The sequence below is a fragment of the Periplaneta americana genome, chromosome 5, assembly GCF_040183065.1.
Source record: "Periplaneta americana isolate PAMFEO1 chromosome 5, P.americana_PAMFEO1_priV1, whole genome shotgun sequence".
In the NCBI taxonomy this organism is placed as follows: Eukaryota; Metazoa; Arthropoda; class Insecta; order Blattodea; family Blattidae; genus Periplaneta; species Periplaneta americana.
This window is the reverse complement of record NC_091121.1, coordinates 44137993-44162932: the sequence shown is the minus strand read 5'-3', so window position 1 is coordinate 44162932 and position 24940 is coordinate 44137993. Positions and strand designations below refer to the sequence as shown.

The following is a 24940-nucleotide window of genomic DNA, read 5'->3' as shown; positions in this document are numbered from 1 at the left end:
TTCATTGAAAATTGACTCGAAGGTAAGAAAACAATACAGAAATCGACAATGAATCAAAGACGAAGCATACCAATGCTAACATTGTGTGCACAATAAATGTCACCAAGAGAGCTATTAAGCACTCGCCACGTGGGAAAGGTAAGTTTGGCAACTCAACCGTTGTTGCCATAGCAACAGACCTACCACGCTACGTGACATTCAGTTGTTTTTCCGATCGCAACGCTCCTGTCATGTCCCATCTTTCAAAAAAACAAGTATAAGCAATGTAACATTTTGCGGTCGCTCTTCAGTTGATGGAAACTTTACATATTTTCGTTTCATTCTCACTATAGCTTAGAAATTAGATCGAATGTAGTAGATGTTACATGTTAAACCTATTTTACAAATGATCACAATATAGCCCACTAATAGCTGTTTTATGTGAGTTTGTGACATCAGTGACATCGATTTATGGATTAATGATAATACGTCTTACTTTATGTATCAAGTAAACAAAAGCTTACTTGGAAGTCTATGAAATATTTTAATTTCTATAACTTTTCAGTGACTTTCAAAGAAATGAATTAGGTGCCCTCAATATTATGCTGTTTTTTTTTAATGGAAAATTCCCGCCAATTAGGCGTATATGAAATTTGCAGTTATTATGTTCAGAAGTAAAATTTTTAATATTCCACCGTGTGGGGAATTTAACATCTTCGGCTAGAGCGTCGGTATTCCACATTGGTAACCTGGGTTTGAGTCCCTGCGGGTCCAACTGGAATTTGTAGTGACAAGAATGGTGCATGGTATTTGGTTTTCGCGTTATTCTGCTGTTTCTCCTGCCGACATTTTACCATTGCTGCATTCGGTTACGTGCACGTTGGAGCAACGATAAACGATGAAAGAAACGATCTAGCGATGCTTTGGTATTATCAAAGAATCAAGTGTTCATATCGGAGCAACGAGGACGCGGGAGGCTAACATTTTGATTTATCAGTAGAAGATATTCCATGCATCCACTTAATGAAAGAAGATAAATAGGAAATATCAGCTGCTAAGTTCAAGGTTAATATAACTTAAATACGTACAAAATTAAACCCGTTTCTCATCCCAAAGATAGTATAAATTCGTTGTGTTGTGATTGATTATTGTGATCACATAACATATGACGAATAAATACACAACTGATCAATTTGCCAATATCTACAATAATTAATTTAATATGCCAAAATAATAATAAATCGATTAATATTCGGATATATTGACAACCACCGGTAATTATACAGATTAATATTATCTTAATCAGAGATCATTTGAACGACAAGAGCGAAGAAAATGGAATTTTTCTTTTTCGTCGCTTTTGTCGTTACTCCAATATGCACACCTCAATGACAATGCATGCTTCAATTCTCCCTGATATAGCATCGCTGCTTCTTTCATCGTTTATCGTCGCTCCAACGTGTACGTACCCTTAATCATCAACACCATATGGTCACAGTCTAAGACATACAGTCACGCAACTTCAACACTTTTTCTGCCAACATTCGCGACACTAGCGCCCAAGCGGCAGGCAAGGCACTGGCCATAGTCTCGTTCAGCCAGCACGTGCTTTAAAGGGATGCGAGATGTTATAATAACGTTTTAATCATGCATTGGAATAAAGACAATGTGTGCAATGACGAAAATTGCAGTAACAAGTTTAAATCTCCGAATTTGTCGTTCTTCAGATTCCCTAAAGACCATGAGAAAATCATAACTCAGGAATAACCAATAATCCACGTTGCAGGTAGCCTACGTATTGTGTTCTATAAAACATTATTATTACTTATCAGTTACCTATTTGTATGTCAGGAAGGAGAGTTTAAATAAAAACAAAGTAAATACCTGTTACAGTATATTATTTTTTTGTAGAAATCATATGTGTAAATGTGTAACCATTCCGATTTTGGATAATGTATCTACAGTTTTTAATGCAAGTAATTCCATACTTTTTGTATTCGTGTTTTTTTTTCTATATATTTTTCAAAAGTTGAACGTTATATTGCATTCAAGTAGGGATCATGGTGTTAATTTTTCAAGAATTCATGGAGTATTGTAATCCTTTTGCAAAATATTCACTTCTTGAATAAATCCAGACTGTGTCGATAGATTTCTGATGTGTTGGTGTAGATTCATGTGGCAGACGTATTAAGTTCTCAAGAGCCTTTTTAAATTTAATATAAAAAGCAATCTTTTCTGTAATAATTTGTATGACTGCTATTGGTGTTGATTTTACATTCCCAGTGATTATTTGAGCTGTTCAGAGCAGAAGTGGTGTAAGTCAAAATTAGGTAATGAGATTTAAAGTAAATATTCTGTAAAATACAGCGCAAGTAGCAATTAATATATCCTTCGTGCTATTCACTGACTACTAATAGTTTAAATAAATTCAATATTAACTGCTACTTTGCGCTATATTTTAAAGAATGTTTACTTTAACCCTCATTACCCATTTTGACTTACACCACTTCTGCTCTGAAAATAAAATTAGGCCTACATTTTCTGAGTTAATTGAAGTCACAATTTTTTCAACAAAATTGTGTGTTCATTTATTTGTTTTCACCTACGTCATATTAAAAGTAAGGGCATGTAAATTACGTATTATATAGGTAGGATAAGTTAAAATTAGGCATTATGTGTGAAAACTGGAAATGTAATGTAAAATGCGGTAAACTTGCCATAAACATTTAAACCATAATATCAGCACTATTTGTCACTCAAAATAATAAAGGAAATACCGGTTCTTAAGAAATGAAAAATAATAAACTTCATAAATCAATGTCATATTAAGGTTTAAATCCTCCCCTTTTTTATTTTCAAGTTTACCTCAGCGGCCGAGTTTACCCCAATTTGCGGTATGGAAAATAGTTAATTTCTCAGGAAATAGGGAGAGGAGTTCACCACGCAATGTAACCTACAATTTTGAAGCTACTAATTTTGACTCTTCTCACAGGAAATATAGAGTTCTAATGATTCATAAATATATTCAGGAATGAATTTAATTAACCATCCACGTACGAACAATTATATTATTTCAAACCATGATACGTGAACAGTTCCATGATTCAGTTGTAAGGAGCAGAAAGAATTACGTTTATTCTCAGCTTCTGAAACTTGTAGATTAACTGCGTGTGAAATTCTTCTAGGATTCTAAATTAAAATTAATAAGAATCATATACACTTACTGTATAGCATAAAAATATAAAACAAATTACGCAAAACCCGTTTTCTGATATGTTATCATATGTCGTGTGCACACTTTTAACTTGCCTGCCGCTAGAGGGCTACTGTCGCGCCAGCTGTCAAATGTTGGCATATTTTATACGTATGAGTTGCGTGACTGTATGTCTTAGACTGTGATATGGTTCTATGTATTTCGTCTCCCATGGTGCATAAAGGGCGACGCCTACAGACAGTTAGAGGAACTACAGCTGCGGTGCGTCGCCCACAGATGGAGACGCTTGCCTGAATGACGGAGTCAAGAGCCCTCCATTACATAAAAAAAGGTTTCGTAACTGGAACTACGTACAGTTTTCATATTCCGGACTATGTAGGGGAGTGGCTCACGACAGGAAGAAACTTAGCTGTGAGATCAAACTGCGCATGCGCGGACTTTTCATGCAGTGACTGCGTGATCCTTAGCTGGATTTATTTTCTCGTGCACATTCCAGATCAAATCGAGAAGTTCCCTCCTTGCTCCGGTTACACATCTTCCATATACGAAGGTTAGGTTTGGTTAGTTTCGGTTTTATTAAACAAATCCGCGCATGCGCAGTTTTATCTTACAGCTAAATTCTTTCTGTTGTGAGCCGCACGTCTATGTAACATGACTTCAAAGGTCACATATCGTAACCTAGTGGGCTCGATATGGCTGACTATTCCAACCAACTGGAAGGATTATTTTAAAATATTCGTAGACATACTCAGCTATTGGAATTGTCTTGGACCCAATTAGACGAGGGATCCATGAAGGATTCTGCCTGATGTTACCCTATGTAGCATGACCCGCCTCATTGACAGTGCTGTCTGTCTCTCTCCTACTTCAGCAAACGCGTTCTGTGCGTTAAATGTCACGGGGCAATTAACGCTGAGTTGCAGATAGTAATTGGGAGTTCAGTAATTTAATTGACATCTGAGATCGATTTATCTTATCACTATGAAGTGATGCTGATGATAATCATATCTATGACGATAATGATGATGATTGCCTAACATACACTTCCATTCTTTTAAATTCCTTTGGGCCGTATTCATAGACAATTTTAGCGCGGGTTTCCGGTGGATGATCAGAGTTTTTCGTATTCATAAACCAGTGTTAGCGATAGGATATGATTTGAATTCTGTAGTAGTAACCAGTGGATAGCCGGGGCTAGCTTAGTACGCTCGTAGCGCGTGCTGCGAAATGTCTATGAATAGCCACCTTAAAGTTTATATTTAAACTTTGCTGAGAAAATATGTTTCATTTATTCATTTTCATATTTTGCACAAGTAGTCCACTAAGACGCAAGTTACCAAAACAAAGAGTACGCTATATATATTTTGCAAACATCCTAATAACACTGAACAACAAATTTTTACTTTTTGTCTCGCTCCGAAATAAAAATAGGTGAATATTACTAATATGTGTGCCCAAAATCTGAATTTGAAATCCAAATTGTCCCATCACAGTACCATTTTATGGGGAAAATGAATTGAATTTTATATGAAAAAAAAAATATATTTTTTTATTTTTCGCTGCTACCGATAAAATTACAACAGACTAGGGATTCAAAATGCCTCATAACACTTGCAAAATGTGTACTGGATACAAAAATGATGTTACATAGTTTAAAATACAAAAGAAAACCACACAATAACAATAAAAATATTTCATGTGTATAATGAGAAAAATCTCGGAATTTGAACTGATCATTTAAAAGGATTTTCTGGATGATATCCGTTTATAACTAGACCCAGGACTTCTTTTACAAAGAACCAACTATAGACCGCAAGCATGCTAGATAATCTTCCTTTATCGCCTTTTTATTTCAGATATTGCTTGATGAAATCTTTCTTCATGCTCGTCGCTTACCGCTCCAAGGTTGGGAGGAAAAAAAATCCAAATGAGAATGTAAAAAGTGAATTTTGAGAGACATATTGCACTCCATTTTCTCATATCCTCTTAACATGGTTTTCACAAGTTCGATAGTAAGTTATTTGCCCTAGAATTTCCAAGGAAATTTGAGCAAACATCTTTGAAAGCATTTTTTCTGTAACGGAAAGTTTTTCTTCAAACAAAGAGTCGGCCGTAACTTTGCGAATTTGTGAACCGATGAAAATGCCCTCTTTTAATTTGCCTTCACTCAAACTGGTAAACTTTTGTTTTAAATAGGCTACTGAAAACTACACCCTTGTTTGTTCATTGCGCAGACCTCACTTTGAACTGTTATGAAATTTACTGAATAGAAGGGACCAGAATTTGTTTACTTATTATTTACTAGCCGTACCCGTGCGCTCCGCTGCACCCGTTAGAAATAAATATAAAGTAATTACATAATTAAAATAGGACATTTGATCCAGGGAACATTCGTGTTTGATAGAAGGATAAATCGTTTATTATGTTACTTAATTTAAATTGTATTTGCATAATTAAAATGCGATCATTTTGATCCAGAGACCACTCATTTGGTCATAAAAATTATTTTAGGAAATACAGGAAACGAATGTACAGAATAGCCTATCAAGTTTTCTGTGCATAAGAAGCTATTTTAATCTTACATGTCCTCGATTCACTCAGAAGTTACTGTAATAACATTATAGCATTATGTCCATCTAGAGAAACTACACTTTCCAATGGTGAATTAATAATTAATTATACAAATCGGTTAATTTAGCTTCCGATATTACTTCATACAAACACAGAAAAATTCTCTGTAGGCTATCTTTCATAGCTTTCGATTGTTGCTGTCCGAGGCCCCTTATAGACAAAGTCATTTGTTTTTTAATTCATTACACGGCCTTAGATGGCAATTATTTTAATTTTAAAACTCATTTATCTCATTAAATATTAGTCCTGTTAAAATTTTTCAAGGCATAAAACTTATCGGAAATTATTTTTAAAGAAACTTTTGTTATGTAACTTTTTCACAAAAATCAATAATAAGCGAGATATTTCGATTTATTTAATTCAGGCCCCCTTATAACCCCCTTTTAAATAATGTATTTTGAATGCCATATAGCCTAAAATCTAAGTTACAACGAACTTAATTTATATTCCAATTTTCATCGAAAACCGTTCAGCCATTATCGCGTGAAAAGGTAACAAACATACAGACAGACAGACAGACAGACATACAAACAAAAATTAAAAAAAAAACGATTTTCGGTTTCAGGGTGATTAATTATATATGTTAGGACCAATTATTTTTGGAAAATCGAAAATTACGAGAAAAATTTCGGCTACAGATTTATTATTAGTATAGATAAGAAATCGGAATTAGGTCATAAACTCATAAAATGCATTAGCTTTTGTTTTGGTTTACAACCCCCAACCGCGCAAGAGCGCTTATCGAAAAGTGAAATCTTAGTATATCTTAAAATCTTTACGTGATACGGAGAAAAGAGATGCACTTTCGAATTCAGCGCACACTAAACCATAAGGGACACATTGTTTTAAGTCGGAGCAAAATTCTTGTTGTTCAATGAATTGGACGGAATTATGCAACAGCAGATAAAGTAGCAATCTTGTAAAAGTGAGATTTCGGTGTCATCTACGGGCAAATAGTTGAAAATATCTTAAGGAGGAACGGAATTGATTTTGGGTGAAAATGTTTATGTATATATATATATATATATATATATATATATATATATATAATATTTCCCCAATATATTATTTGATTTTTCCTTTTGCATATCACATTTGACTATACTCATATTGTATCCATTTTAATTCTTCGATTTTCTGATAAGGGATGTACAGATACAGAAATAAAATTTGGAGCTCCCTTATTGTATAAATTTCGCTTACACCACACTGCGCATGTACAGTAAACAAGAGCCCCTGTGTATATGCTATTTTGTGGACAGTCGTGTTTAAGGTATGTATTAACGTTTTGAAGGAAAATCTACATTTTTTAACCAACCTTTTTAAGATATTTATCAGACAACATATGAAAGTAGACTAACATAGCCATATATCAGAAACTTCAGTTTCACTTTTTGATTCCTTAAAAAAATAGTTAATTAAAAATTATTCTATTTCTTCAAAATGCCATATATTTTCTAAAAATTACTCAATTTTGAAATTTCTTTCACTGAGTTATTGCTGTTTATGCGTACAATGCTCTGTACTAGGATTTTGCAGCTAACATTATTACAAAGAAAATTTTAGTCATAAAAACGCCATTTCAAACGTTAATACATACCTTAATTGTTACCTACATACAGGTGGATCCCATCAAGACTCGCTCCAAATTTTAATTCCGTATCTGTAAAAGTTTTAGTTTAATGTTCATTATTAATAAATTTACGAACTTTTCGCGGAGGATTATATACATTTCCATTTTTCAAAGTTATTCTTTTATTTTTCTTCTTTAAATGGTATAAATACCACATATTATTATGCTAAATTAATTTTCCGTTGGTTTAGTTTTCCTACATTTAATATAGAAAGCTGAAATTTTCAGGAATAGTTTACATGTAGGCCTACTAAAACAAATATTTTGAATTTCTTAAAATTTCCGATATGTTGCAAAGGATAATGTACTGAAAATCGTTGAAAAAATATACGAATGGGGGAAAAAATTATTTCTAGTAAGGAAATAAATTAAATAAAAGCTACTGTTTCAGCATAAAATCAAGTTATACTCGTATGTTTATGAGCTGTAAATAATTAGCTTTCTTTAACAGTTTTTGATAAATTGTTCCTTATGTAATACATAATTTAAGATTAACAAGATGGGCAATTCTGTGTCCCCTTAATATATCTAGACACAAGGTTTCTTATTTTCCACTCTCAAGTCCACACCTGTGGAGTAACGGTCAGCGCGTCTGGCTGCGAAACCAGGTGGCCCGGGTTCGATTCCCGGTCGGGGCAAGTTACTTGGTTGAGGTTTTTTCCGGGGTTTTCCCTCAACCCAATATGAGCAAATGCTGGGTAACTTTCGGTGCTGGACCCCGGACTCATTTCACCGGCATTATCACCTTCATCTCATTCAGACGCTAAATAACCTAAGCTGTTGATAAAGCGTCGTAAAATAACCTACTAAAATAAAAATAAATAATCCACTCTCAACATTGAGTATTAGTTTCTCGCTCGCTGGCATTCTCTTCATTTCGTATTCTGCGACAACAGACAAACGCTAGTATGTTATTGTATAATTTACATCATATTCGTTATAATGGTAAATAATGCCCTCTTTGGTATTAAAATTAATTTCTTCCGTGCTTAGAGTCAATTGAATTTGAACAGAATTGGTAGTATGGGTTTATAATCAATTCCCACTAAATAGCTCAATATCTTTAAAAAGTGGTTTTACTGATTGGTCTGTTGTTACATAACTATATCCCTATGCCATTGCGCCGCCATGGAATTGATGGGATCCATTCATTTAAAACATAGCGGGTACTTTCCCTCTGTAAGATAACACTAGGAAGGAAACACGCGTCCGTGTAGTTTAATACCCTAGCATAAATTATTGAGCTGTTAAGGAACATTAAATGTAATCCATTGGTAAATCATACATTCCATTCGAAGAGTTTTTCTTTCATATTAAAATTGATATTCTAGCTTAAGGGGTTAGGTACAGTTTATAGCAGTAAAATTTTGGAAATATTCAACATTTTTTTCCTCCATTACTGTATCTTGTACAATAATGAAAATTAGTATGTGTAAAACACTGTTCTTCTGCTACGTGAAAAAAAAATATATATTTTTACGATTTAAAAAAGTTATTTACACTTTTTTTTTTTTTTCAAAATTCAGTTCACTGTGCAGTGATGAAGCGTTTCCCACATAACTCAAAACCTATCCAACATTCTGTGATGAAATTTTGTGTGTGTATTTATGCATATCATATCTACAATATGATGCAATATCACTTCTCTACCTTTCATAGATTGTCTGATAAAAAATAGATACATCAAAAAATGGCCAAATATCAGTATTTTCTTATAACACAAAAATAAAAATATATATATTATTTATTAAGGAATGTAGTTGAAAGAGCATGATATTGTAAACATAAGTTTCAGCAATAAAATAAAACAGAGAGATCATGAAGAAGTTAACAAGTTTTTGAGTTATGAGGGAAACGCTTCATTAGTGCACAGTGAACTCTCACAATTCTGAATTTTGAAAAAAAAAATATATATATATAATTTTTTAAATCGTAAAAATATTTTTTTCATATAGCTGAAGGACAGTGTTTTACACATGCCAATTTTCATTATTGCACAAGATACAGCAATGGAGGAAAAAAATGTTGAATATTTCCAAAACTTTTGCTGCTGTAAGCTGTACCTAACCCCTTAAACGGTACTTCAGCGTCTCAAAATGAATTAGAGCCTGCATATTATAAGTACAATTATATCTGCTTGGTTTTCAACGCTCAGAGACATGTGATAATGAAAGGAAACATCTATTTTAGATGTCTATTGTACCCCAAGTCCAGTCGTTTCTTTGTTCCCGGCAATGCACGTCACTTATACTCATCCGAGGGTTTGCCAGTCCTCTGTCGCTGAGCATTGTGCTTTGCTGCCCTCGAGATAAAATGTTGCTCGTTCTACAGCAGAAGGATGTGCGCCATTGTAATTTTAGCAGTCCTTCAAACATCTGTACTATAGTGGAATAATTAACTTTCACTTTCGTTGTCGTAAGGCAGAAAGCCAACTCCCGAGAAATGTTGACTACTAGTACTCAAAAGTTTTGTGACCTTCCGTGATGTTTAAAAACTTATCAAACTTTCCTGCGATCTCATTTCTTTCGTTACAACCTTCCCTCTCTAATGTTAGCAGTAAAAAATGAATAGCTTCATTTAGTAAACTGAGACGATCTTGCTATCTCAGAAATACTTAACCGAAAAGAAAATTCCACTTGCTTATTACTAGAGATCGAAATCTTAGCCACTACTCTTTGAAGTTGAGTGAGTACGGAGTTTGTGCAGTGAGCCAAATGGCTTGACGAAGAGTAGTGGCACGTGGTGGTGTACGATTAAAACAGGCTACACCCGCATCAAGGACGGAACTGTGTTATGTACAAAAGAATAAACATAGCCCTTGGTGTAAACTTTTAAATTAAAATATTATTTCACAGGCACTAATCTTAATGAAATGTTTAAGCCTAGCCCTGTATTTAAACAATCTTTGATGTATAATTTTAACTTAAAATGTTACTGTATCAGAGGCATTACTCTTAACATGTTTAAGCCTATATTATAATAATCTTTGATGTAAAATTTTAACTTAAACACCGGTGCAACTGTAACACAAGCACTTCCCTCAAAAGAAAAATGTTATGTGTTATTTAACGACGCTCGCAACTGCAGAGGTTATATCAGCGTCGCCGGATGTGCCGGAATTTTGTCTCGCAGGAGTTCTTTTACATGCCAGTAAATCTACTGACATGAGCCTGTCGCATTTAAGCACACTTAAATGCCATCGACCTGGCCCGGGATCGAACCCGCAACCTTGGGCATAGAAGGCCAGCGCTATACCAACTCGCCAACCAGGTCGACACTGCCCTCAATGAAAAGTTTAAACCTATATTATAATAACCTTGGCTGTAAAATTTCACTTAATAAACATTGCTAAACTGAAATATACTGAGAGGTCCCGGGTTCGATTCCCGGTGCCGGAACGAATTGTTCTCAATTTAATAGATATATCTACAATATGGCTACTTGTAGTCCATATATTCAATGAGAACGGCCAGAACTCCTATATGTATATATATGTATATGTCAAACGTTAACAGTATCCCTAAACATTTGTCGAAAATGGCCAGAAAGTCATTTAAATATGTGCTCCTGCATACGTGACTTGTATGTCTTAAAAATGCAGGTAGTAGGCTATTGATGATATGAATGAGAAGAGTTCGGCCGCCATCGTGGATCGTGTCCCGGTATATATATACAGAGCGTTCGCCTACGGGTGGGGCCAGGAAAGCGGCCTGCCTGCGGTGTCGCTTGCGGGAATCGTCTATCCGTAAGCTTCCGCTTTCTATACTATACTCTGTAGGGTTTTAATTTTAAAAGTTTAGCAGCAGTAAAGACTCATTTTTTGAAACACTAACTTTCTGTGAAACACTTCCTAGAGATTTATTAGGAGAGCGTGTAAATGATGCACTGGTTTCATCAATTTTTTCTTCCGTCAATACTCTTTGTATTCGCTTAGGAATTGTAGCATTTATCGACCCTGTTGTCCTTCATTTGTTAACAAGACGTCTAACAGTTTCTCTACCCTGAATTGGAGCACCCGGATATTTCACTTCAAATTGCCTACGCACCTCTCTACATGCCTCTGTTTTCACATATGCATCATACATAAAAAAACTCTCTGTTCAAGCGTGAATTTTGCGTTTTGCATTGTTAACTAATTTTACACACACGCTGAATATTTAAGCAACTGTGTCAAGAAACTGCACTGTACGTGTTAAATACTGTAACATCTGGCTCACAACTGATAACTTGTCGACCTTGATGTCCTTGATTGTCGAGCGTGTCTCAAAAACTGCGCGCACAAAGCGGCGTATCAGTACATGCCGCTTTCCTGGCCTCACCCGTAGGCGAACGCTCTGTATATATATATATATATATATATATATATATACATATATATGAGTAAGGAATCTGTTGTAGCGTGACCCTGTAGTGCGCGTTACTTGTGTTCATAAGCAGGATGTCTACTGAAAGACACGTGACGTACGAGTAATGTAATCCCCGTGCACACCTCTAATAAGAAAACGGCTTTTACTTATTACATAGATCTATACTTGGGCCTGTTCATGAATATCATGTAAATTATGTCCATAAATTTTCTCGATAACTGAAATAAAGAAGATTTTTCAAGTAGCTAAGATTTGGACCACCGTATATACCTGAGTAAGACCTTCGCTTTCCTTTCTTTTTAAATTTGCTATTTATTTAAAGGGGATGTAAAGTGAAAATGATCAAAAATTCTATTTTTATTTACTTCTATTTTATTGTCTGATATTTAAAGATTAGGGTGTCAGAATTCTATTTCGAAATTTCATAACAAAGTGAGTCAAAATAATGACTAAATACCACATGACTCTTAATAATCCTAATTTTCCGAAAGTTACAGTTTTCTACAATTTGGGAAAATTTTCTCAAAAACTACTTCGGATAATTATTACGACGTACCGAAGTACATGTGATATTTCCGTGCAGAAATTCAGCGTCATCATATGATGAAGGATGATTGGAACGGAGAAGTTATGAAAGCTGGGTATAATTGGCGAATTGTAGATTGGGGTGTTCCTTACAGAAACTATTACTGTATTACAAAAATATGTATTGGTTACAGGATTTTTGGAAAGAGAGATTAAATAATACAAATGTGTGTATAATCTAGAGCCCCAAGTATACGTAAGTAGGCCTACAATGGAATTGTGCTACATCCCAAAATACATCCATTTTAACCTCTCTTCGATCAGTCTGCGACGTACAAAAAGAGATGAGCCATTCAGAGCAAAAGTGGTGTAAGTCAATATTGGATAATGCGGTTTAAAGTAAAAATTCTGTAAAATACAGCGCAAAGTAGCAATTAATATGTTCTTCTTGCCGTCCACTGACTACTAATAGTTTAAATAAATTGAATATTAATTCCTACTTTGAGCTGTATTTTACAGAACCTTTAACCCTCATTATCCATTTTTTACTTACACCGCTTCTGCTCTGAACGGCTCAGATATTGGAGCAGGGATGCAGAACTGGCGAGAGAGAGGTGGAAGTATGGGGAAAGCGTTGGTTCCCCGTCCACAGTCCACCGGCGTAGAATGACGTATCTGTGGCCCGTACGCAATCACATATCATAGACACTGAATACAAATCCCCTATCCTAACCAAATTAATGACGCGGGGTTGGAAGGAAGGGGTGAGTGACGTATTCCACCTTATGACGTACGCCACAATTGCCGCCCATTTCCGCAAGCCTGTATTGGAGTGTTACCTCTTAAAATGCTGAAAATATCAATTGCATAAAATAATAAAACAGCCGGTTCATAGACGAAATAGGATTGTTTCTTTTGTGGGTCATTCCAAGTGATACATTCCATACAGCAGAAATGACACGGTGGATTTCGATCTCTCTTTCCATCAACACAACTTCGCTCTCGCCATTATCCCTATCCAAGTAATCCAAATACAATAATAATCGTCTTCGATATCATCATCTGTGATTTGGCTGCCATTTTGCTTTATTAGGCTTACTAATCAGTAATCACTAATTATCTTCTTTAAACGCTCGATTATGACTTGTTAGAAATAGCCGTAGTGTATTTGCTGTTTAAGTCGTAACCGAGGTCGATACACAGTGAAAATGCGTAACCAGGGGTTAGGTGGCAGTTTTAACCGGTGGCTACACTAACAGACGTTCAAAGGCACCTGCGCTTCTTTTGAAGAAATTTCCAACTGAGGATAAGAAAAAGTGCAAAATGTGTACGAGTAACATTATTAATATTTCACAGGCATTCATATTTCTGCTTCATTTTCTAATACTTTTATTTTGCTTATTCCCTATGAACGTGGTTTGTCTTACTAGGTCGACAGTTCTACTGAAGCAGTGAGGGCCTGTAGTTAAGTACGTAGCCAATTGAAGAATGCGTTCTGTGGGAAGGACTGTGGTGAAGTTACAATCCAGCAGTGCTATCTGCTATCCCATTAGTCTCTGTCTCAAATATTAGCGCTCGCTGTCTACCGACTATTTTCCCAGTCGTTTACACGAAGATGCTGGTAGTAATGTGACTTTTTGCTACTTGTCCTAGTTACAGTTCTGTTTACTTTACTAATGTAAACCACACTTAAAGGTTTGCGCTACTCTGTGCATTTCAGACCTCTGTCCTGTCCAACAGAGCTCCGACGAGGGAGCTCAGCGCAACACAAGAACAAATCTCCACTTTAAAGTTTGCACACGCAGAAATACTGTAAATTAGTAGTGACACTTTGAAGTGGAGAGGTAATTAAAAGTGTTCAATGAATGGAAGACAAATTTTAGCACGAGATATCTTATTAGGCTGTAGTCTTAGCTTTCCTGACTGTGAATCATGTGATCTTCGTATTCCCCTCGTTCACCTTGCCTTCCCATTGTTCTCTTTTCAGTCCCTTGTTCTCCTTGTATTTCCTTTTGTTCTCCTATTCCTGTCGTTCTCCTTATATTCCCCTTGTTTCCTTTGTATTCCCCTTATTTTCCTTGTCTTTCCCTTTTTTCTCTGTTCAGCTTGTCTATCTCTTGCTTTCATTGTATTCCCTTTGTTCTCCTTGCATTGCTCTTGTTTTTCTTGCATTTCCCTAATTTTCTTAGTCTTCCCCTCATGTTCCTTTCATTCCCCTTTTTCTTCTCCTTGTATTCTCCATGTTCTCCTTGTATACCCCCAATTCTATTTGCCTTCCCCTTGTTCTCCATGTATACCTACCTCTTCTCCTTGTATCACCCCTATTCTCCTTACATTCATATTGTTCTTCTTGTATTCTACTTGTTCTCCTCGTTTTCTTCTTCCTCTTCTGCTTGTGTTCCCCTTGTTCTCCTTCCATTCTCCTGTTACTCCTTGTATTCCCCTTGTCATCCTTATATTCCCATTGGAGCATTCCATTATCACGTACGGGACGTTTGTACAGAATGTAATAATAATACATTATGCAACAAGCCTATAATGATAGTAATTAAGAATCGAGTATGGATATTTATGAAACGAGCGCAAGCGAGTTTCATAATTTTCATACGAGCTTCTTAATTACCATTATAGGCGAGTTTCATACTACTTTTTATGCTCGACCATATTTGTAACTTGAAATTACCGGTATTCAGATGTATACATTTTTTTTGTATCTGACAAGGTCGGAAGTGACCTTGTTCTAGGTCGTGAATTGTGAGATGTGCGCAGACGCGAAAGTATTGATTTTTTCCGAGGAACAATAATGTCATTGACCTTGACGTAGTCCCGTTAAACTTGATAATATTATAATATTATAACCTTGATTATTGAATTCGACATTGAAAAACAAGATGACAAATTGAATTTATTTGAATATTATTTACAATTAACGCTAATTATTATAGTAACAGAACATAACCTTCTGCGACAGTATTGGATTTCCAGCCTCAGTGACTTTTCGCTAATTCTCTTTCGATTGCATATCCGAGAATAATCGATACTTGCGGTTTTATAACGGTACAAAGCTGACTTGTCATTGGCTGAACACATGTAAGCTGAGTTATCATTGGCTGTAGACCTGTACTTTAATGAGGAGGTGTACTTTAATGACATGCATTAAAGGACTGCTACTAGGTGTATAATTAGTATATTTCGGCATGGTCGAGCATAAAGTATCTTTCGATATACTGTATCGTGTATCTTCGCTTTTATCGTTACTCCAATATGCACACCTCAATAACAACGATAAACTATAAAAGAAATGACCTAGCGACGCTTTGGAATTGTCAAAGAATCAAGTGTTCATATCGGAGCAACAAGGTCACGGGGAAGCGAACATTTTGATTTATCAGTAAATGATATTCTATACATCCACTTAATGAAAGAAGATATATAGAAAATATCAGCTGATAGTTTCAAGGTTAATATAACTTAAATACGTACCGGTACCAAATTGAACCCGTTTCTCATCCAAAGCCAGTATAAATTCATTGTGATATGATTGATTCCTGTGATCACATAACATATCACGAATAAATACACAACTGATCAATTTGTCAGTACTCATGATAAATAATTTAATACAACGAAATAATCATAAATCGATTATTCATAACCACCGGTCATTATTAGGGGAGAGTCGGGTAATATCGGACAGTGCGTTTCTTTCATCTACCACCATATGGTAGTACCTGAATGATATGGTTACATTTCTCTATGCGACATCACAAAAACGTAACCATGTCAATCAGGTACTATCATCATGTGGTAGATGAAAGAAACTCACTGTTCGATACTACCCGACTCTCCCCTAATATTATCTTAATCAGAGATAATATGAACGACAAGAGCGAAGAAAATGGAATTTTTCTTTTTCGTCGCTTTTATCGTCTGTCTTCGTTTTTATCGTTGCTCCAATATCCACATCTCAATGACAATGCATGCTTCAATTCTCTCTAATATAGCATCGCTGCTTCTTTTATCGTTAATCTTCGCTCCAACGTGTACGTACCCTTATATGTCAATAAAAGTTCATTAATAATTATGATATAATTACATAGAAGGTGGAAGATGAGATGTTTATATATTTGATCTATAGGCTATGTGTAGTTAACTAAAGCCAAAGGATCACCCAGAGTCATATCAGGCACATGTAAGCAACAAAGTAATAAAAAGGCTATTTTGTAAACATTTTTGTGCCTTACAGTTCGCATTGGCAGGTAATTTTTTGTATTCTACCTCTCATTTACATTCCATACACATGCACGGCTTTCGATATGATGATTTCGGAGCCCAGATAGGTAGAAACGTCAAAATGACGAACGGTGCGTTGCCAAGTGACAGCGAGGTGCGGTCTGCTGCCTCCAGCGATGACATCTGCGACTGATTGATTCGCACGCACGCCGCTGCGCAGCGCTGTCTTCGCGTAACGGACAAGCCTATCGATTATCTTGAGGTTTTTTCTGCGAAGTTACAGGGCCCAGCTCAGTCAGTGAATGGGCGACCCAAGTCCATTTTGAGCCGCTCGCAGTGGTCCAACTTTTCCCATTACCCCAGCCGTTGCTTCATGAGATCATAACCTCTCACGGGCAGATTCTATGAAGTTTGTGTTACACAAGAGATTACTGTACATACAGGTTTTCTCCCTGTAATTCCGTGTCTCTTTCATGTTCTTTTCACCACTTCTCCATAGCGCGAAAACAATGAAGACAGGGAAAGTTCGGAGGGAGAGAGAGACATGTTGTCTGTCCCTTTCAATGCGATTCGGGGCTGATAGAACATGAGTGACCTCCGGACTTACAGGTCACTTCCCTCAACCCAGGGTTTGATATTTCACTAAAGGAACCTATACTAGTCCCCATTAAATGGAGGGGCATGTGTTGGGACTGCCTTCACACGTAGGCCGCTTCAGTCGGCTCATTGTGCAACCCGGGATGGAATTATGTGCAAGCCCTTCCGTTCTACAAATACCCCTAAGGGCCAACCACCAATTTTCCTAGACCCTTCATAATCCCTTTACCTTTCCACGTAGGCACCACCGCTGTCCCTCAACCCCTGTCCCACTACTCTCTTTCCAACTAAAGATTGAAGTAAATGTAAATAAATGCACGTGGCATAATGGTTCCTGATTGGCTATTGGACGCACAACGCTTCTAAACTCATGCTTGTCATCTTCTTCCTCATATTAAAATAGTTCGTTCTAAAATAATAAAATGTATAATATACATGGGATACGAGTGAATTAAACATGCTTATAAGAACACTTTCTTACGATTTAAACAACATGTTTATATTAGTAATTTCAGACATTGCGTGTTAAATCATTGTAACGTGTATTATGTCAACGCGCATGCGTAATAGGCATTAAATCCCTACCAAGGTGACTTGCAGCTTCACAGAGCACATCAGCACAGCTGGTATAACACAGTGCGAGATTCACTGTTGTCAACCTCAAATAAATTTCTGTAGAATTAAAGAAATTCTCCACTATTCAAAGAATAACATTTAATCACGAATCTACAGAAAATGAAAATCCACTATTCCCAGTAGAGAAATAATGAATATTAACCCTCTGTGAGCATTTTACGAATTAGTTCAATGAATGTGTTGAAATGTCTGCAATATATCAGACGGTGGCTGCCCTGCGTGCTCACTTGCTGAAAATAATGCGCTTTGCTAGCTAGCTTGCGATTGCGGAGTAATACATTTCGGTTTTATTTACGTCTACTTCAATCTTTAGTTGGAAATAGTTTAGGTACCATGAACCCGGGAGAGAACCCACAATACATAGCACTACTACCAGAAACTAATGACCACTTACTATGGAGTCCAAGTTCAGTGGCGGCCACAGCCGACTCTGCAGCGGTCTCAAGCCGCAAATGGGAGAGAGAAACGGAGATGATATTGAAAGAGAGGAAATGCAGATAAAGTGGAGAGTTGATGGAATGATAGTGTACACCGGAAAAACTCTCTGCAACGTCTGCTTTGTCCATCACAACCTGGTCGGGGATCGAACCCGGGCCGCGTGAATGGAAGACCAGCGAGGAATAAAGTTACTTAAAGATAAACATGATTAATTAATAACATTAATCGTAATCGATGCGTGAACGAAACTAACGTCTCTTTTCTCTCACTGCCATTCTCAGATTTTGGGATATAGTTTTGTTTCCCACATTCTACAGATCCTAAGGGATTAGCTTCAGTAACGATGCAGCAAATAGGTAATTCCCTGAAAATAGAACTTATACGTTGCTTCAATGTAGTATGTTCTACATGTTATACCTCTAACTTAGGTAATTTTAAATCGTACAATTTAAAATATGAGGACAGCACATGTGCTTTACAATCAAGCGCTGAATGGTTCTATTCCCGCTGTGGGCAATGGAAAAATATATCTTCCATACACGGGAGAGGATGTTCATCTCTTGTCATGTGCTGTCCTGTGTTGTCTCAATGGCGTTCCTGTGTCGTAATATTAATCAACTCTTAGCGAAATTAGGGATTCGATCCTGTCCCCGAGTGAAATCTCAGATTAGAAGTCCCTCTCGCTATCCCGAGACTAGAACGAGGTTTTCGAGTTGTTAAAATATTTACTTAAGAAGCTGAAACGCCATCTATTCATCTTACCATCCACCCACCCACCCACCCACCCACCCATCCATCCATCCATCCATCCATCCATCCAGTTATAATTCGCCACTGAAAAATGTAGGGTTTCTCAAACGTAAGAAGTAATTTCAATTCCTCATATTTTCTTGAATTTCCTGCATAATCATACAAATTCTGGTATTGGCATGTTAGGCCTACAAATTAAATGGGATTTCTTGCTTCACCACTCATCCCCATAATTTCATCGTAGATGTACTTATCCACAATTTTGTTCTTGTACAAGCAACAACCTTTCTTCATTGTTTTACATAGCACTTCCGAGTTATTTTTATTTTATTTTATTTTACTAGGTTATTTTACGACGCTTTATCAACATCTTTGGTTATTTCGCGTCTGAATGAGATGAAGGTGATAATGCCGGTGAAATGAGTCCAGGGTCCATCACCGAAAGTTACCCAGCATTTGCTCGTATTGGGTTGAGGGAAAACCCTCCGAGTTATTGTCTGGGATATGTCACAGTATGTGCAATGGAGTCCTTCGACTTTTCATTTGTCGTAGGTTTGTTAAAGAACACTTTTTCTTTCAGATAACTCTAGAACCATTAATAATATCTGGCGATTTTCTAGGCCAAATTACAGGAAAGATCCTATTGATAACACGACCACCAGAACAATGAGAAACAAACTCGATGTCATGGTGATGCAAAAAGAAAGTCCAGATTTTTATTTAATAAGCCAGTGCCAGAATTTTTTTAATTGTGTAGAAAATATGAGCGACTGAAGTTGCGTCATACTTTTACAAAACGCTGTACGCAACAAAAGTGCATGCTACTTCATGTATGATTAAGAGACTTTTCAAGGAGGGCCATTATGAGCTGCGGCTTGTGTTTGTGTTGCAGGAGAGCACCCCGCCGCGATGCAGCATGGCGGGCAGCTGCGGCTGCAGTACCCCGTCAGCGTGTTCCTGCTGAGCGTGGCCGTCATTCTCATCGGGTCCTGAACTCGAGCCTGCTCCTCGGCCTGGACTGATGACGTAACTGGTTAGGCCCTGTGCTCTAGTTTCATCTCTCCTTATTGTTGATTATTACTAGTGGCGTGTGCGAATGAGGGCGCGGCACCTACATGTTCCATTGTGTCCCTTGAAATGTGCAGCCCAACGGACGCAGTGTCGTTTGCTGTCGCCTGGAAGACGAAGAATCTCGTTGGTGATGAGATGAAGAATCTTGTTGAAGAGGAGACAAAGAATCTGGTTATCAAGGAGACGATTCTCATTACCAAGGAGACGAAAATCTCGTTATCAAAGAGACGGGGAATCTCGTTGGTAAGGAGACGAGGAATCTGGTTGTCAAAGAGACGAGGAATCCCGTTGTCAAAGAGATGGAGAATCTCCTTGACAAGGAGCCAAAGACTCTCGTTGGAATGGAGACGAGAAGTCTTGTTGACAAAGAGACGAGGAATTTCATTACTAAGGAGATTACGAGTGTTGCTACCAATGAGATGAAGATGATTGATGCCAATGAGACTATTCTTGTTGCCATCGAGGCAATCGATCTCATTGCCAATGAGACCAGGGTTCTCGTTAATAAGAATACGGGGAATCTCGTTGTCAAAGAGACGGGGAATCTCGTTGGTAAGGAGACGAGGAATCTGGTTGTCAAAGAGACGGAGACTTTCCTTGACAAGGAGCCAAAGACTCGTTGGAATGGAGACGAGTAGTCTTGTTGACAAAGAGACGAGGAATTTCGTTACAAAGGAGATTACGAGTGTTGCTACCAATGAGACGAAGATACTCGTTGCCAATGAGACTATTCTTGTTGCCATCGAGGAAATCGATCTCATTGCCAATGAGACTAGAATTCTCGTTAATAAGAATATGGGGAATCTCGTTGGCAAGGAGACGGGGAATCTTGTTGATGAGGAGACGAGGAATCCGGTTATCAAAGAGATGAAGAATCTCTTTGACAAGGAGCCAAAGACTCTCGTTGGCATGGAGACGAGAAATCTTGTTGACAAAGAGACGAGAAATTTCGTTACCAAGGAGATGAAGAATGTTGCTGCAAATGAGACGAAGATTCTCGTTTCCAATGAGACTATTCTTGTTGCCATCGAGGCAATCTCATTGCCAATGAGATTAGGATTCTCGTTAATAAGAATACGGGTAATCTCGTTGGCAAGGAGACAAGGAATCTTGTTGATGAGTAGACGAGGAATCCGGTTGTCAAGGAGACGAGGAATTCCGTTGTCAAAGAGATGGAGAATCTCCTTGACAAGGAGCTAAAGACTCTCGTTGGCATGGAAACGAGAAGTCTTGTTGACAAAGAGACGAGGACTTTCGTTACTAAGGTGATTACGAAGGTTGCTACCAATGAGACGAAGATGCTCGTTGCCAATGAGACTATTCTTGTTGCCAATGAGGCAACCAATCTCATTGCCAATGAGACTAGGATTCTCGTTAATAAGAATACGGGGAATCTCGTTGTCAAGGAGACGAGGAATCCCGTTGTTAAAGAGATGGAGAATCTCCTTGACAAGGAGCCAAAAACTCTCGTTGGCATGGAGACGAGAAATCTTGTTGACAAAGAGACGAGAAATTTCGTTACCAAGGAGATGATGAATGTTGCTACAAATGAGACGAAGATTCTCGTTGCCAATGAGATAATCGATATCATTGCCAATGAGACTAGGATTCTTGTTAATAAGAATACGGGGAATCTCGTTTGCAAGCAGGCTATGATTCTCGTTGCCAATTTGAGACACTGAATCTCGTTGTCAATGAGACGGCGATCCCGTTGCCAATGAGACGACGATTCTCTCGTTACCAATGAGATAATTATTCTCGTGGCCAATTAGACGAAAAATACCTTTGCCAAGGAGATGAACACTGTCGTCAAGGAGACGAGAAATCTCGTTGCCTGCAAGACGAATATCCTCGTCGTTGATGAGATGAAGAACTTGGTTGTCAAGGTGACGAAGAATAGTTTGGTTTTTGTTTGTGAGAGTTTATTGTTGGAAGAGGTGCGTGTTGGGGTGTGCATTCGTATATTTTTATTCTAAACAACGATTTATATTTTCTTCCAAGTGTCGTTGTGTGTGACGGGAAGATACGATACTATTCCGTTAGCAAATAATTACTTTAGGTTGAGGTGAGGAACCGCGCGCGTCTCAAGGGCATCGAACTCCGAACTTTGTGCTCAGTGACTCTCTAGGAACGGACGAGTCTAGGAGTCCTAGAACAGTAGACGTTGCAGTAGTCTAGACGGGGTGAAGTGTGACCAACTTTGCAGCACTAAATAGACCCTACGACTTTCCAGTGTCTTTCTTATTTGCTTGTTTAGTGGCGCATTGCGGGCCTGCAGACACGCAGGGGCAGGCGTTGTTTACGAGACATGTTTATACAGCAATCAGACGTTCCCATTGTCCTTCTGTTCAGCGCGTGTCAGCCCGACGGAGAGCACCTGCATGACAGGGTGCAAGCTCTCTCGCTTAATCCTCATCGTGAGGTTGGAACCATTGTCAGACGACGGATTGCTCTGGTCGCCAACGTCTGAGCCATCTGACGAGGCCATCCCTCAATAAATACATAGGCTAGTGGCTATTGGCTGGTACCGCAGAAGCCAGAGTGTTGATGTTCCATAGGCGCCGACTTCTTTGATGTATTACGAGGGGGCAGGACTCTGCACCAAAGTCTGAGGTAACTTTAATTGCTGTTTGTAAAAAAAAAAAGCCTACATGTTTTACAGAAAATAACATGTCTGATTTTTCGTATAATAATTGCTTAACCAAAGATGGTTGAAAACTATAGCTCTTATGAACTTTTTCGTTTTCTCTTCTTTTTTCGCCCTTCTTTGATCCTTGCAGCGATAATGAACATGAGCTATCAGTTTCACTTTCACTACTATGTCCCAATTTATGATTCTATTCTCGTTCATTATAGTTTTGGACAGTTTTATTTATTAAAAATTTATTCATTACAGAGAAAAGAAGATCAGAGAGCATGGGAAAGGAGAGGGGAGTATATAACAGAATAGAGAGCAAAGAGCGGAGGTAAGGAGAGCGGAGCAGAAAAGGAAGCAGGAAAAAAAAACAGAAAAAACGAGAGCAGAACAGAACAGAGAGCAGAGGAAAAGAAGGGTCGAATACATTATTAATTGAACTGTTAATTATGTATCATTATTTCCGCTGAGTCATTCCATGCAAAAAGTATGTTTTTGAACCATGATGTCTCAAAAGTTAAAAATATTGTAGTAGGTTATTTTATATGTTCTAAATATGAATTTCAAGCAATACTATATTTATATCTTTCATAGTTTGGCAGCAATCAGAATTTAAAATAAAATATTGGTTTAACAGAGAACACGATTTCATTCTTTGAAGTTTTCTTACTATGTAAAGGAAGATGGAAAAGTGATTTCAATGCAATTAGAAAAAGGAGAGCCTTGTTTATAAATGCCCTTAATATGAAGAAAAATATGTAATTTTTAAAATAGTTACCCACCGTACAATAATTTTAAAAAATATGGAACACAAAATGCAATTCATTTTTACAGACGAAAAAACATGTGTTTAATTCTTTAGGGTATATTGATTCCACTGAGAAAATTTCAGAATGTTGACTTAAATATCACCTCATTTTTAATAAAAATAACTCACTGGAACAAAGGAGCTCAGCAGGTAGGCTCTCCCGTCGTACAGAATGTTGCGCAATCAAAGTCAGGGAGACGGACGTTTGAGATTACTCATCGTTATGAAGTCTCGCGAACGCTGCGACCGCCACACGTAGCATTTTCAACCGTCGAAACAAAAATTAATAATTTTATTAATTTAATTATTCACAGTTTTTTTAGATAAAGACATGAAACTTGGGAGATGTATTAGGAATAAGATTTTCTTTAATATGAATGAAATTCGCATGAATTTAATTTGTTGCATTCGAATATAAAACTATTTCTTTTTTTTCAATCAGGTCTTTTTATTAGCATGCCTTAATATTATTCGTATTAGTCTTTAAGGTATTAAAATATGGTTATTCAAGTTTACAATGGCGTCTGTTTAGTTTCGATGACACTTCATATAGGATGTCTAGAATATTTTAAATGATGGATAACATGTAACTGCCGCCCATTTTTCAGCATGACTAATATATTAATGATATGGTGGTCATAGTTGTCAGTTTAATTTATTTTCATAATAACATTATTATATTAAAAGCCCAAAAAAATTCATGACATCGCTGGCATATTCTTAAAATTTTGTATGGAATGACCCCGCTTGAAATACTTATGACTGTTACTAGCCGATTGCAATAGTTGATAGATTGGAACTGAACTGAAAAAATGTGACTCATAGACAAAGAAGTCACCATTGCATCAAATGTGGAGATTCACCGATCTCAAATGCAAGAGAGACATGGTCATTGCTACTGCGGATCCTCTCTATAGATTTGAAATATTCAATGTCCTAGTTACTTAAAATCCAGTTCCTCTTTCAAACAAATTAATTGTGTTTTCTTTAACATTATGAATCTCTCTTGGCATTATTTGTAGCGGCGAGACCCCTCTATTATTATTTTTTTGAGACCGCGACGCCCCTGGCTTTATAAGTCGATGGAGCAAGAAGAACCTTATCCCTCAAAGTCGGCGCCTATGTTACTGCTTTTTGTCCATTATGTTAGCTGGTACACAATATTTTTGCAATTGTATCTTGTAAGCCGAAAAATTGTGTTCGACCGTTTTCGCCGGAGTGTCAGCGGAAACACCAGAGGTTCTCGGTCACATTTAACATTGCTGTTAAGTACAAGAAAGCTATCAAGAGTACAAGATTTAACTAAACTGCCCTCGTCAGTTGATCAGATGTTGATTTCAAGCTGATGGCCCCTAGTGCAGTCTGTTTGGCTCTGAGGTCGCTGTCACCGCCTAATTGATCGCTTCAAACAAGTCATAGACAG

At 37.2% G+C, this 24940-nt stretch overlaps 1 protein-coding gene across 1 annotated transcript in view; it reads left to right on the top strand.

Annotated features, from left to right (window-relative positions):
- LOC138699561 (zwei Ig domain protein zig-8-like) overlaps positions 1 to 23464 on the top strand; it is an 853254-nt gene extending 829790 nt beyond the window's left edge. Inside the window, exon 6 of the mRNA XM_069825552.1 lies at positions 19896 to 23464. Within this exon, the coding sequence (XP_069681653.1) occupies positions 19896 to 19996 (101 nt within the window). The 3' untranslated portion in view covers positions 19997 to 23464. The remainder of the gene's footprint in view (positions 1 to 19895) is intronic.
- Positions 23465 to 24940: the final 1476 nt, after the last annotated feature.